Below are 15,228 nucleotides of genomic sequence, written 5' to 3'. Positions count from 1 at the left end.
CTCTCTCTCTTGCATGTTCATGTCCCTGCCATCGATTACTTGAGAGGTGTTGCTTGTCTTCAGTAATAAACCAATCTGTGTGATTATCAGCACATTTTTTCTTCTCTTGTGTCTCGTCTGATTTTGAATATATATTCATGCCCGACCCCAACTCTAGCAGCAACACTAACAACGTCATGTCCAATGATGTCCCAGGTCCTAACAATTCCATAGTGACCAGTGCAAGATTGCATTTTCTTGCATTGCTAACCATCATAGGTACTAGTTATATAATTCCATTTCTTGAATGCTGTCATGTTCGTTGTTGAAACTCCATTTCTCTGCTGTGATACTAGTTAACTAAACGGTTTAATCTCCTTGGCCCTGAAGGTTTAACAATTTAGTTAACTGGATTATTAACTAAATCTTTCTGCAAGAAACTTGTGTGACTTTTTGCAAAGAATTATGGATATGTTTAACTAAATCATTAATAAAAAAGGCTAGAGTACTTGTGTATGCCCCTTATGCTATTTAGGTACACGCATTTACCACTTCTGAGTATTCATACCCTTTCTGGAACATGGCATTGCTAGCTACAGTGAGAACTACAAGTTGTCTTCTCATAAGAATTGTGATACCCCCTCCGCCCCATAATATAAGATGTTTTTGCAGGCTGTTTTAGCTTGCAAAAATGTCTTACATTTTGGGACGGAGGGAGTACTGATCTGTGATTAAGGGCCAAAACTGTAGGAATTTCATTATGATTATTAATTGTTTGGACTTGATAGTGTTCAATGTAATCGTCTCAGATGTTCTGACATGCCAGCTTTTAGTTTTACTTGCCTCAGTTGGTCGGTTACCGCTTGTGGTTAGAAGTTAGAACAACCTTTCTTGGTTCATGACTTCATGTGGATGTGTCATATTTTCTTAGGCTTGCTAATTTAAATGGAATTGGCCATAATAGAAAGTGGTTATATTGGAATGATTAGTAGATGTATGAGCACTCTCATGTATTGTGTTGCTGATTATGTGAGAATTCAGTATGGCTAGCTTACATGGATATATGCTTGCACTAATGTATGAATACACTCTGTTTAAATTATTTATTGGTTTCCAAATTTGCTCCTTCCCTTACTGTTTTACTGTTACTGTTTGTATAGTAGCAACACCAGCAGTGCAGTCCCGTACTGACGCCAACCCTCCCTCTTGCTCTGCTCTGGCAGGCTCTGCCGCCCGTCCAAGCACGCCAAGTTTGGCAGAGGCAAGCAGAAGAAGGTTGAACCACACACCCTCCCTCTATCTCATGTTGCTCTCTCATGGCTACAACTTGTTGTGTTGTGGTTGGGTTGCAGAAATGGAGCATGGGAAAGCAGAAGGTGAACAATGGGGTGCTGCCTGACTAGACAACTCATGACAAGCTGATCAACCCCTCCATCCTCTCTGGGGACCTCAGGGTAAAGCCAGCCTTCTCCAGATCTTATTCTTGTCTTAACTTCCTGCTATTGATATTGAGGCCTTGCGATGAGATCAAACCGTGTTAGTTTCTTTGTGGGCACTTGTGTCACGGGACACGAGTTGGCTTTTGGTGCTGCTTCTTAGTTTTGTTGGGTTGCAAAAAAGATGTAATTCAAATTTAGTTTTGTGTCTAAAGTTGGGTTCCGTTCATACTACGAGCTATGGCTGCACTGTGTGCGCTGGCCGTCGAGCCCAGGATGATATTTGCGCCTTATGGTGGTTGGATATGTCGGGTTGTGCTTCGGCCATTAGCTGGGATCAGTTTTGTAGCGATAGACTAGGATTGGAGCTACTTGCTTGCTTTCTATCATGCGAGTAAATGTGTTGGGCTGTGATCTTTGGTTTATGCCCAGGTTTGATTGTTTATGAAATGGTAGGGTTTAGGCTTCCTGTCCTGTGTATGCCATGGTTTATTACAAGGTTGCTGGTTATGCCTTGATTCATTGGTTTGACCCGTATTGATTCTAAGCAGTGACATGGGCATTCAATGGGAAGGGAAGTTGCGACTGGTTCTGCATTTTCTGTCTGCTATGATGTAGTAACTAGTGTTGTTGCAGCTGATAGATAACCTTTTGTTCTCTATCAATCAATGTTGTGTCATCAATTGGTGGTGATGTCGTGTTGTGCTCTGGCCATCGAGCTGGGTCGGTTTTGTAGCGATGAACTAGGATTAGAGCTTTCTATCCTGCTATTATTGTGCTGGGCTATGATCTTTGGTTCATGTGCCCTGGTTTGTTTGTGGATGAAATTGTACTCCCTCCGTATGAAAAAGCTTGTCCCTCAAATGGATGTATCTAGCACCAAGTTAGTGCTAGATACATCCATTTGACGGACAAGCTTTTCCGGACGAAGGGAGTATGATTTGCGCTTACTATCCTGTGCTGCTGTGCATACCATGGTGGTTTTTGGTTTTGCCCTGATTAATATTCTCAATGATCGTTGTTGTCAGGCCATATTTGAAAAATCACGGGCACTATTATGCTAGTATTTTTTCATAATATAGTGATATGCTCCTCTAGAGTTAATTTACATCTTGTTTTAACTTGTGCCAATTGATCATTCTGTTTATGAAGATTGAAGAGCATGTTCAAATCTCATTCTAACATCATTTATGTGATTGCAGAACCCGGGTCGGTTCAGCAGCCCAGGAAGAAGAATATCCTGCCCAACTAGAGTTTTGAAGTTTAGCCAGCAATCAAGAGATGGACTGAGTTGAAAAAGATACTCGGGGATGATATGCACCTCTGCTCGTACTCGGATAGGCATTTTTCATGTTTATTTTTCTTCTTCACTGAGTGTCGCCCAAATGGAGATGTTGGTGATATTGGTTCTGGGATTTTGTAAAATTTGGATCAAGTGGCTGTTGATGTTGGTCTTGTCGAGTGCTACAGTACATACTGTTGTAAAATTTGGATGTAGATTGTATTGTGCGCCAGCAGTTTTGGTCAGTGTCAAACAAACAGATTGGATTAGTTGTCTGTTGGTGTAAATAAATGGCTTTTTTTCACCATGATGAAAGAATGAATCTCAACTTCTTCATTTATTCAGTATATAATAACTGGTGCATGAAAACACATGTGTAGATGAAATTGGTTGTCTGGTGATTTTTGTGACATCATTTGGCCGGCAAGTCGTGATGCCAAAAGATGATGATGGTTTTTTATGTTGATGAAATCGGCTGGGTAATGAGTGATCTTTGGTACGACTGGTGCATGGAAATCATGATGATTTATGGAAAGCAACTAGCCGCTTTCAAATTTTCCACTAGAAGAGAAACTGGAGGCATTTATATATGTTTACCTTCACCTGGTTTTTGTGTGTATGTGATTGTGAGCACAGGCAGGATTATTTGGCTGGCAACCATCAGCCTATAGCCTGTGGTCTTGTTGTTGAGCTGCCCTGTTTCATATTGTAGTCGTGTCCTGTTTTCGGCGCCATCGTCGTGCACTTGGATCCAGTGCTTGCACTCTCTTAAGAAGGAAGCTCAAGATAACCTGTGGTTGAACATGTGTATCATCTCCATTCCTGATCTGGAGCATAGGTTGCTGTGATCATCTCCATTCGTGATCTAGAGCATAATGTTGAACCCGTGTATCTATTCTATTAAGAAGGATGTATCTATGTATCATCTTTGTTCTCGTGCTCTGGAGTACATAGGGCATGTACAATGGTTAATAAGACAACCTTATCTTAAGTCTTGCATGTAATTTAGAGATGAAAAAAGAGTATGTCTACAATGGATTATATCTTAGCCTTATCTTCAATAACTAGCAATTCCTTAAAACATGGTGAGACAAATTGTGCTAAGAGATCATCTCTTGTTTTATCTTAAATAAGAGAAGACAAACATTTTCTTATGAGTTCTCTCTCCTCCACCTCATCATTTATCCTATGTGGCACTCCTAAGATAGCACCATTGTACATGCCCATAGATGCATATAAATCTTTTTAGTGCATGGAAACATGAATGATATGTTAACGTAATTCACAACAAATATGAGGGAAGTAGATATGGAAACTAACAGCCTGGAGTTATTTACGGGAGGGAGGGAGGGAGCTCATACTAGTAACAGCCTGGAGTTGTTTATTAAATGACAACCTGGAGTTAGTTGAGGGAGCCTCACGTGATTTGAGGGAGTGAGGGAGGGAGCCAAGTCGTACTGGTATGAGTTATTTGAGGAAGTTTAACAAACCATGGCAATCAACTTCCTCGAAATCCTCTCTCTCCGAAAACCAACACAGCCTTCCTTAATTATTATATCGCCTTTCTCCTCCTGTGTCTACTACGCGCCTGCCCTTATCTTCTCCTTTCTCCTTGATCCAACACACAAGTACACAACGAGTACATCCATCCAGGCGGCCGGTTATATGAGATGGTCCATGCCCCGTCTTCTTCGACGCTCCAGACAAACTTGTTGGTTTGGTTCGCCCTCTCTATACGCAAGAGCACGCCCTTCTCGAACTAACCTTGTTAAGAAAATATTCCCACGGCGTCACTCCCACTGATGAGTGTTTTGTTACCATTTGTAATGCAGATGAATGTAACCGGAGATGCGGGTAGGAACTCGCCGGACAAGCAACACCACGAAAACACGGAAGGAGATATGGAGGTATGTCCCGTCTAGTATAATTTAATGGGCCAGCCAGCATGTGTTTGAGTGATATTATGCAATCAAGCAAATAGTGCGTTGTTAGGACAAGCATAGTAATTACATTTCAAACATCAGAAATTGCAAGTAACACTAGTACAATTGTGGTTTTATGATGGCGGGAAGGAACTATACTCCTCATATCGGATCATGCATAATCTGGAAAGATATTTAAGTTTATACGAGGGGAAACATACGCTCTGTTCTTTACAGCCAAAGGCTTCCTTGTTAATGAATTATAAGGCTTTTTTGGTTCCTTGCAGCCAATGGCTTCCTTGTTAATTATGATAACCCCTGCTCCTAGGACAAGCCGCTTAGTTCACTTCATCTGACAAATCAAGAACAGTTTGCATATTATCAACTGATCTAGTTGACCTCGAAATGGATATGGTGATTAGCTAGTATGAATTTTGAGCAGCGGTACTGTATATAATTAAGGTAGCAAAATGCTTCAATTTAATCTATCTTGTAAAGACCATGTATTAATTAATTAGACATGATTTAGCTAGATGAGTGCAGCAAGTCACAAGCATCAACCGTACGCCCAAGATAAGATAAAAGAAAAGCAGGCGCTTTCTTAGTGGAGAGCGCGTGCATAACTTGCTTCACCCAGCCTTGTCACTCATGGGTTGGAACCTACGTACAGGGACACCCTAGAAGAAGAGAAGAGAAGCGGTCAGGTGTTGTCTGTTTCCTCCGCTTGCACCGGTCTACTGAGGAGCCTTACAGGCAAGAAGAAGGGAGGGTTGATGGCATCGTTCATGCATGGGCTCGATCTGCAGTTGTTAACTAAAATGAAGAGGTGCCGGATGATGGTGGAAAGTATTGTTGCGGTGTAATTGACGGCATTTCCTTGCATGTGAAATACGGAGTAAAAAGTAGTTGGAAGACATGTGCCGACAACGACGGCATGCCTGTAGCATGCGTTTCTTCCCTACGACGAAGAAGACGCGTTATGCTGCCGAAATTTCCGGTGAAATTTCCGTGCGTCGTCGACTCGAATCGAAGAAAAAAAAAGAAAAGGGAAACCGATGGAGTCGGCCTGCATCGATCGATCTCGTTCGCTCGCGTCGCCTAGCTTCAGTTTATCTATATATCTATTGACGCGTCCAAAGAATTTCCTTTCCACCCATCCATCAAGAGAAAAGGGAAAAAGATGCGTCGAGTAGCGTTGCCATGCGATGCGATCGCTAAACTGCGTTGGTTGACTTCCCTCAAAAAAGGAAAAAAAAATCAACGCAGGCAGCCGCATGCATGCGCCCGCAGGAATAAGGGCCAAGTTTGCCCGAGCAAAGCAGAGCTCTTTTGACTTGGCTCGCGCGTATGTGACTCCGACTTGTACAAAGTGCGTCACCATGGCATGACCAACAGCACATCCAATGGATATAGGAACATCATCTCTCAAGTAGAATGTCGTGGAAACAAATAAGAGCTGAGTTCACACGACCGCAAAGATGTAATTATTGTTTTTTATATAATCACACACACAAAAAAAAAATTACTGTATACGATAGTACAAGACACACACACATATGGTATATTAATTTCTTGCCATACGAATCAAATAAGAACTGATTTCACACTAGTACTAGTTAGTCGCAAAGAAGCAAATTTCGGTATTCTAGGACACGCAATTCGTACACGATCGCAGAGATGTAATTTTGGCACGCAAAAATTGCAGTTATCAAAATCTGCAAAATCGATCCCAGAGATGCAATTTTGATGTAGTCCGAGAGATATAATCACACAAATTTGAGGTGCAATTTTTGTGTGTGATTAGATCTGGTGGAAGGGTTTTCTCTGAAAACAGAAGACCCTAGAGGATAAGAGGACAGTAAACTCACCCCCATGGCTCCCGCGTAGATCCGCCGAGGCTCGGCTCGACGAGAAGAATTCAGGTGGCTGATGGCTGCCGAAATCTGGTGGCTGCCGGCCGGGGCAGAGATGTGCAGCTGCTTGGGTTTGGGTTTGGGTTTGGGCGCCGCCCCCGGTGGCAACTTGGAAACCGAAGTCGTGAAGGACTCCGTCTCCCTCTGTAATCTTAATCTTGTGAGGCCACAGTTTCCTTGCAATTCAAACTCTAACTGCAGAAGGCATCTACTCGAGCCCCAAACTGATTCAATCTCCGAGTTGCAATCCGACAATAAACCCAAGCCAAAATCAGGCCAGGTGATCTCCCCAGCACCGGCAGTCACCCGATTTCGCAGGAGACCAGCACCTCCCGAGACCTTCTCCGGCGAGCAGCTGCCAGACCGGTCGCCAAACCATCCTTCTCGGTCCTCGATCGGCAGGTAGACATTATGGTGAGTTCGTCCTCCTGTTTCCTGAATCCTGACCCTGTTCCTTCCGCTAGATCCTCTTACAACATTTTTTTAAAAGCAAAGCAATCCTCTTAGAACATCACCTGCAAAAGAGTACTAGCTTGTAGTACCTCTTACAACAAGGAATAACAAAAAGTATGAACTGTACTCAGATTCAGAACTCATGGTGAAAACTTAAACCTTTTGAATCAGTATAGAGTTGCGACCTTCTTTGTAGAAAATATCAAAACTGCACCTGTGATGAGTGGCTAATAAGAAACCATCTCTGGTTTGTTTCCATATATCAAATGTAGGAGGACGGTCAAGATGATTTGCTCAGCAAGTTGCCTGATGACGTTTTGCTCAACATTGTCGAGCGACTTGATATCGCCGACGCCGCACGAACCAGCGTCTTCTCCAAACGTTGGAAGCACATCCCTGCTATGCTCTCAGAAATTGCCATAGAGGTTGATTCTTTTCAGCCCAAGCACGAAGGGAGGAAGTTAACCTCCGATGATATTGTTCGGGCCAATACCACCGTGCTGGGAGCAATCAGGAGCATACTGGATAGGAGGGCTGGAAGTCCATGCACCATTCACCTGTTGCGCGTGCAATTCTACTAGGGAGATGAGTCCATTTTCATTGGCCAGACTGTTGCAAACACCATAGCAACACAAAAGGTTGCTTGGGTCGAGTTTACAATCCTGACAAAGGTGCGCAAAAATTGTACCAAGAATGAACTCATCACTTATGGGACGCAGTTCATGTCATTCTTTGACTCGTGTCCAAACACGTTTGGTGGTCTTGCACGCCTCACACTGGAGAATTTTAGGTTAGGTGAATCCGACTTCCCCAAAATTTTCAATATATGCAGACAACTGGAGTTCCTCCGCCTCTACCACTGCGACTTGGGGTACATGTCTTTGCTGGAAGTGGAACATCCGCAACTCAGTGAACTGGCGCTTGTCCATAGCAGTCTTAGGATGGTTGATCTGAAGTGGGTACCAAGACTCACACTAGTGAAATTTAATGGATTTGTATCTCAAGATTACCCCGTCTGTTTTGGCTATGTCCCACTGCTCCAGACTGTGAGCATCATCAATATTGGCTTTTCTCGCCACAAGATGCTCAAGTTAAGTGAGTTGCTTGGCAAAACTGCTGTAACCAACCTGCATTTGAACTTTAAAAGCGAAAAGGTTAGTGAAGGTTGGCAATGTTGTTCTATTAGTGTGGTGTGTGTATGAACGAATTTGCTGGCCATGTAGTTGAGAGGTTGTAATATTTACTCTCGGTTAACGTAATTCTGCATTATCCCCCTGTTTTGCAGATTTGGGTCAAACCAGAAGGTCGAAAACAATTGTTACCGGTATTCCACAAACTTATGCTTGTGAATATGCTTAACATTTCTGAAGAGTGTGACCTGATGTGGACAATGTTCATACTCGAAGGTGCACCCATCCTTGAGGAACTATGTGTCATGGTAAACTCTTGTGCCTAATCGTCAATTCTTTTCAAGAAGAATCGTCAATTCTCAGTTCTATGCCACTTCACGTATTGATGCTTACCTCATGTGGAACATGCAAAACATATTGTCTCATTTTGAAGTTCAAAATTTTTGCGAATGCAGGTGAGGGATCATTCATGTGAAATGATAACGGGGAAGCGGAGGGAAAAGTATGTGTTCAGCAAGGAGAAAGACAAGGGACTAGAATGGGAACCTTACGCATATAATTTCAAGCACGACAATCTGGCTGTGCTCAAAATCTATGGGTTTCAGGCAGAAAACAAATTTGTGAGCTATGTTAGAAGTATCAGGGAAGCAGCAGTGAATCTAGAGGACATATACTTGTATAACAATCCAGCGTGTGAGAAGTGCAAGCACCCGGTTCCAAAGGAGTGGACATGGAGGCAGAGGCTGTCGCTGAGGGACAAAATCAACAAGGGGATGCTCTCGCCTGTCAGGATTCATTTCCTGATAAAATAAGCTGTACTTGACAGAAACTTATCCTTGCCAAGAACAAGAAACCTACCTGCCTGCTTCCTTTCATCCGGGCTCTCGGCCGACAGTTCATGTATAATTACCTAAATCTGTTACGTCAGCCTTAGAGACAGATGCTTATGTAAGATAACATCATAACAATCACCGGCGGGGAGGGATCATGTTTTCTTTGGGTCAGCATCCATTAGTTGCCGTTTCACACAAAAAAAACATCGATTAGTTTTCAATAGTGAACCTTTAAAGTTATGTGTATTCTGAGATCCTTCCAGTTGTGTGTATTTTGCGTAATACAGCTATACTACAAATGTGTGAAAATACAATAATATATTTTCATACGTGGCGTACACAAAAAGACAAGTACATATATCAAAGTGGGTTTATTGGGACCCTTTTTTTCTGTGTAGCTTACAAATCAACATGGATAATTTTCACATATTTTGTAAAGCAAAAACTTCGAAATACCATTTCGATCTTTTTACCAAAATAAGCTTGTGTTTTCTTGAGTCCGGGAGCCAAAAATACGCACTCGTTTGATGAACTTCATAATTAAGTAATTAGTGAGTACCATCTTTTCTCTCCTCAATCAAAGGTGAGCTATATGTCGACATCTAAAGACAAAAAGGGTAATCTAAGAAATATCAAGCATTCGGTGTCTCAAAATGCTGAACAATGAGCAAGATCTCTTTTCTAGATAAGATGAGGAAAACATACACAAGGAAAAGGAAATCTCAGACATGGAAGTTTTTTAGGAATATTTTCTGACATGAAAGTTTTTACACTGGTATGTGTGTCGCACATCCGCCGTAAGGATTACAGATCACTCCCTCGCCTCTTGACCCGCCCCTTTAATTCCGTTCACTGGGAGGCCTTGTTTGTTTTGGTACGGATCCAGCCGCCAAATATCCAACCATATTAAGGTGTTTGTATTCCTTGTCTTGTTCATTTTTAATCTGTTTACAAGTTTGCGTGTGAACAAATCTTTTGTGGAACCATAATGTTCTCCTAAGTATGGTGGCATAGTTCTATTTTATTGATACGAGTAAGTTGTTTGTAATGTCCTTTTTAGACTGTAGAGACCATGAATCTATGCAATGTAGGGGTACAGGTTTTTTTTAGAACAACAGGTTATTTTCTTTGCATTGGAATAGTGTAGTATATACTGGTTTTTTTTTTTTGAGGATGTAGTATATACTGGTTATTTCCATACTCCAACGGCCCAAACATTCCCTTTTTTTTCTAGAAGAGGCCCAAACATTCCTAGGCCCTGCAAAGTAGCGAGTGCGCGTTGGGCCAAACATTCCTAGGCCACATACTCCAACGGCCCACGCCGCCACCTAGGGGTTGGTTAGGAAGAAGGGGAGAGACTGGGGGTGAGAGATGCGCCGGCGGCGGTGTGCCATCGTCTCCCCGCGAGCCTCCGCATGACATGAGAATCCAGTGGTGCTTGAGCAGAGGCGCCAAATCAATCAGAGGAGTTGCAGTCCCCAATCGAAGAAGCAGCAGCAGCAGCAGCAGCTCCGTAATCAAGCAGCTCTGCTCCGGGCTGCAACCGGCAATCCAAGAAATCAACCGGCTCCTCTCCGAGCCGCTGTCCGCAATCGAAGCGGCTCCCTTTTCTAGTCGCAGTCCGGAATCAAAGCAGTTCTTCCCGGGATACAATCAGAAACAGGTCCTGTTTCGAGTTCACCTCCGAGTTTGCCGCAATAAATCTGGCCGGGCGACCACTTTTAAGAAGAGACGAGCAACTCCCATCCACCAACCACCAGATTCACGGCGACTGGCTGTCAGATCGACGGCCAGGCCACAGTCCTCCCTAGCCATGGGGGTGAGTTCCTCTTGATCTCCTTTTTTTCGCAGATCAAGAACAGGGAATCAAATAATGCATCGAATTTGCATCTTCTTCTGTCTGGATGAAAAAACAAACTTGAGACCAGTTGTTAGAAATCAACCCTGATTGGTTTCCATGGCAAATGCAGAAGGGAAGTCGGGATGATCGGCTGAGCAAGTTGCCCGATGACATTTTGCTCAACATCGTCGACCGACTCGGAATTCTCGACGTCGCAAGAACCAGCGTCCTGTCCAAAAGGTGGAGGCGGATCCCTGCCATGCTCTCGAAAATCGACATCGCGGTCGGTTCCTTTCGGCTGGCACAAGACAGGTCCAACGTGACGAGTGACGATGTCGTTCGTGCCAGTTCCACCACCGTCGAAGCAACCAGGAGGATGCTGGGAAATAGGCCCCCAAGTCCATACCCCGTTCACCACCTCTCCGTGCAATTATTCTTGGGAGATGATTCCATCTCCATTGGACAGATTGTGGCAAACACTATGGCAACACAAAATGTTGGTTCTTCGGAGTTTACGATTCTGACACACAAGGATGGCAGGAAATGCACCTATGATGAAGTGATTGCTTACGGGAGGCAGCTCAGGTCATTTGTTGATGCTTGCCCGGTCGCGTTTGGTGGCCTCACACGCCTCAAGCTGGAACATTTGACGCTGGCTCAATCGGATTTCCCGGAAATATTTGGTATATGTAAGAGGCTGGAGTTCCTCCACTTGTTCAACTGCGACGTGGAGATTTCGTCTTCTCTACAAGTGGAACACCCTCAACTCAGCCAACTTGAGATTATCAACTGCAGATTTGAGAGTGGTGTTGATCTGAAATGGCTACCAAAGCTTGCACTGCTGACTTTTAAAGGTTGGCTCTCACAGGAGGATCCGTTTTGCGTTGGTCATGCCCCACTGCTCCAGAGTGTGAGCATCACTAATATTGGTCTTTCTTATCACAAGATGCTCAAGTTAAGTGAGGTCCTTGGCAAAGCAACCATAAGTGATCTCCATCTCAATTTCAGATGCGAAAAGGTTTGCGATGATAAACTCTTGGTCATGCTAATTTTCTTTGTTCATGTTGTCAAGATGTTCAAATCTTAAGTTTGCCAGACATATTGCGTTTGTCTTCACCTTGTGCAGATTTGGGTTAAACCAGAAGGTCCAAGACAATTGTGGCAGGTGTTTCGTTCACTAAAGGTTGTGACTTTGGATAACATTTCTGAAGAATGTGATCTGACTTGGACGCTATTCATTCTCCAAGGCGCACCCTTCCTGAAGGAGCTGTGCATACAGGTAAACTGTTTGTAGCTAATAGTCAAAGCTCTTGTTAAAGTTGCAAAAGGTGATGTTGTCCTGTTTCAAATATGATGCACATAGTTTAGATGCTTGCATGTCTGCCCAAGTTTCTTTCTTGTAACAACCCTGTGTAATGCTATGGTTTTTGCGCAATGGATTGCAGGTGTGGGATAATGTATGCGATATGATGGTAGACGAGGAAGAGAGGAGGAAGCATGCGTTTAGCGAGGAGAGGAAGGACAAAGGCGCAGGGTGGGAAGGACTGGCATCTGATTTCAAGCACCACAATCTGGCTGTGCTAAGGATTTATGGGTTTCAAGCAGAATGCAAGTTCTTTGAATTTATTAGAAGTGTGATGGAAGCTGCAGTTGATCTCCAAGGCATATACCTGCATAACAGGGTATTGTGTAAAAGGCGCAATCTCATGGTTCCAAGCACTTCCAAATACCCGAAAACATATAAGCAGAAGATGTCGGTGAGGAACAAAATCTACGAGGGCAATTGCTGGATGGTTGGGATACACTTCCCGGGCTGAAGTGCCGAGGTGCTGCAGGGATCAAGCTTGTTGTTGGTACGCGGCCCTGAAGGGATCAACTTGCTTGGGTTGATGATCTGAGGTCACTGCAGTAATCAAGTTTGTTGTTAGTATGCTCCCCTTGTGTGAAATCTCTTCCCCGTTGTGCTGTGTTAGCTGATTATCTTGTACTGTGGTACTAGCATTTGTTATCACTTAGAGCAGTGACTGGTGTATTTTGTGATGGAAATTATGTTCACTCCTACTAGCATTTGTTATCACTTGGAGCAGTAACCATGGTGGTGTATTTTGAAATGGGAATCGCTGGTAATTTATGCTTCATCCTTATTTGCCTGTAGTTGTGTTGTGTTAGCCGATTATTATCTTGACGGCTAGAGGCATGTGATGGTTATATTCTGTGTTCAGTTTTGCCCCTGCTGGAGTCTACGACCAGGAAGTGTTGGAACATTCTACTGTGCTATTTTGAAACAGAATAGCAACTAAATTTGGGGAGGAGGATTTTGAGTCTCTCATGTTGATGTTGTGCAAATTCGACTTGCAATGTTTTTTTGTTTAGCGCCCCATAAAAAACATCGTTCCTCATTGTGTTGTTAAAAAAAAATTGAATTCCAATTTCGCCCTTAACTGTGTGCTATCACTAGCTGCTAATTCTCCCCTTAAGTTTGTGTCAAGCAGTAACTTCATGCTGAATTGAAAACTGAGGGTATCCATGGACAACATATTAAGAGAGAGCCCACCTGGATTGGGCGGCTTTACCTGATTTGTCGGTTTTTATAAGTTTAGGTTTGGAATTTTCCGCTTTTAGGAAGTTCTAGAAGGTTTTAAAACAGTTTTTTTAAGTCATTTTCTCTATCAGTTTATTTTCTGTTTTTTTATCTCTTCCCTATATGTTCTTTTATTTTTATTTTTATTCCTTCTCATTTTACTTTACATTTCTTTCTCTTTTATTTTCTTTAAGAAAATTTTATAAAATTAAATATTCCGATTTTTATAAAAAATTGTAAATGTTCACAAAATTTAAAAGATGTTCAGAATGTATTTTCTATATCACCTTTTAAATTCAAGATTTTTAAAAAAAATCTGTGAACATTTTTTAATTTTGTGAACATTTTTCTGAATTTGTGAAATTTTCTTATTTTGGATTTTTAAAAAAAAATTGAAGTTCAAATATTGCAATAATACTCCCTCCATCCCAAAATAAGTGTCTCAACTTTGTACTAACTTTAGTATAAAATTGTACTCCCTCCGTTCCGAATTACTTGTCGCAGGTATGGATGTATCTAGATGTATTTTAGTTCTAGGTACATCCATTCCAGCGACAAGTAATTTGGAACGGAGGGAGTACTAAGGTTAAGACACTTATTTTGGGACGGAGGGAGTAGATGTTATAAATCTACCGGAACAAATCCATTAACTGGTTTCTTAGATGAAAGCCTGTTCAAAGGAAGCCAACCAAGGAAAACCGCTCGGAAGAAGGCAAGGAGCATTGCATGCAACATCCAGTGGGCTGGCCCAGAAAATATCGTTTGGTGTGAAAGCTCTTCAATTTGACGCAGAATGCGTCAAATAGTAGCTCATTCGATTTTAGAGGTTTTTCGTTGTTAATATTTTTATTATGCCTGACTCTATTGCTACTTATTCTTTTGCTTTGGTTGGATCCATGACATATGTGCAATATTCTTCTTGTAGTAGTCACCGTCGTATGGCTATGTCATCTGGGTTTTTTTCTTGAGGAAATATCATCCGGGCTATCAATTCACATGACATATGTGAGAATTGATTTGATTGAAAACATTTACATCAACTTTTATTCGAGTGAAACCCATACTTTTATTAACCAAACAAGGTATAATAGCATAGAAATGCGGATCTACTACGGATACCGGGATAGGATAGATGTCTTGGAAACTTTGCTGACAACAAAAAGAGAAACCGCCGTCGACCACTGGTGTGGTCGTGACTCGCCAGATGAAGCGACATATCTCCAGCATCCCATGATTCAAGCCAACTAGGGGTGGATCCAACGTTCAATCGTTGGGTTCAGATGAATCCATTAAATTTTACTAGCAACATACATGTATGTATGACTTCTTTTGACAATCAATACCATGATATGTTTATAGAGCGAATTGTACATGGTAAAGATACATAAGTTGATTACAGCGATTACGAGATAAAGTCTCAAAGAAACAAGTAAATCTTCGAGATCTTCAAACTCTTTTTTCTTCTATGATATGATCTTGTACATTTCTGAAGGCAATCGCATGAAAACAGCAAAGATATCAAACCACAGACCTGTAAATACCAACGAGGGTTCTCCCATGGTTTTAATTTAAGCCACAATGCCAAGGCTGCGATGTACGCACGCATCCATTAAAGTAATCAACCAACATCGGCAAGAGCACCAACACCGGTATTTCAGGCACAAAAAACCGAACAGCCAGGTCGACATCGCTGGGAGTCGAAAGTATGAATAACCATTGTCAAGGACATAACAACCGGGACAGATATTGCAAGGACAATCCTCCTCGTGGCAACCATGACAAAAAAACCAAAAGCGATCTAGCGAAGCAAGATCTGAAGGACCATACCTAGGCAAACATAATCTTCCAACACCACCATT

General features: G+C 42.4%; 1 protein-coding gene, 1 long non-coding RNA gene and 1 pseudogene across 2 annotated transcripts in view; all 3 read left to right on the top strand.

Moving 5' to 3' along the window:
* LOC119322058 overlaps window positions 1-2,982 on the top strand; it is a 7,304-nt gene extending 4,322 nt beyond the window's left edge. The window contains exons 6-8 of the long non-coding RNA XR_005155365.1: window positions 1,140-1,254; window positions 1,332-1,433; window positions 2,618-2,982. This is a non-coding gene — a long non-coding RNA (uncharacterized LOC119322058). The remainder of the gene's footprint in view (window positions 1-1,139; window positions 1,255-1,331; window positions 1,434-2,617) is intronic.
* Window positions 2,983-6,548: 3,566 nt separating this feature from the next.
* LOC119321596 lies at window positions 6,549-8,927 on the top strand (annotated as a pseudogene).
* Window positions 8,928-10,312: 1,385 nt separating this feature from the next.
* On the top strand, window positions 10,313-12,926 carry LOC119326525. Its single transcript, XM_037600160.1, has 4 exons — window positions 10,313-10,767; window positions 10,919-11,806; window positions 11,915-12,067; window positions 12,234-12,926. Exons 1-4 carry the CDS (start codon window positions 10,369-10,371, stop codon window positions 12,603-12,605), a joined length of 1,812 nt encoding a protein of 603 aa, XP_037456057.1. The 5' UTR covers window positions 10,313-10,368; the 3' UTR covers window positions 12,606-12,926.
* Window positions 12,927-15,228: the final 2,302 nt, after the last annotated feature.

The sequence above is a fragment of the Triticum dicoccoides genome, chromosome 6B (assembly GCF_002162155.2).
Source record: "Triticum dicoccoides isolate Atlit2015 ecotype Zavitan chromosome 6B, WEW_v2.0, whole genome shotgun sequence".
NCBI lineage: Eukaryota > Viridiplantae > Streptophyta > Magnoliopsida > Poales > Poaceae > Triticum > Triticum dicoccoides.
This window is presented reverse-complemented; position numbering and strand designations above follow the sequence as displayed.

Coding starts and splice junctions, on each gene's coding strand:
- LOC119326525 (XM_037600160.1), top strand. CDS start 10,369: ATGAGAATCCAGTGGTGCTTGAGCAGAGGCGCCAAATCAATCAGAGGA. Junction 10,768..10,918: donor AGTCCTCCCTAGCCATGGGG/GTGAGTTCCTCT, acceptor TGGCAAATGCAG/AAGGGAAGTCGGGATGATCG. Junction 11,807..11,914: donor TCAATTTCAGATGCGAAAAG/GTTTGCGATGAT, acceptor CACCTTGTGCAG/ATTTGGGTTAAACCAGAAGG.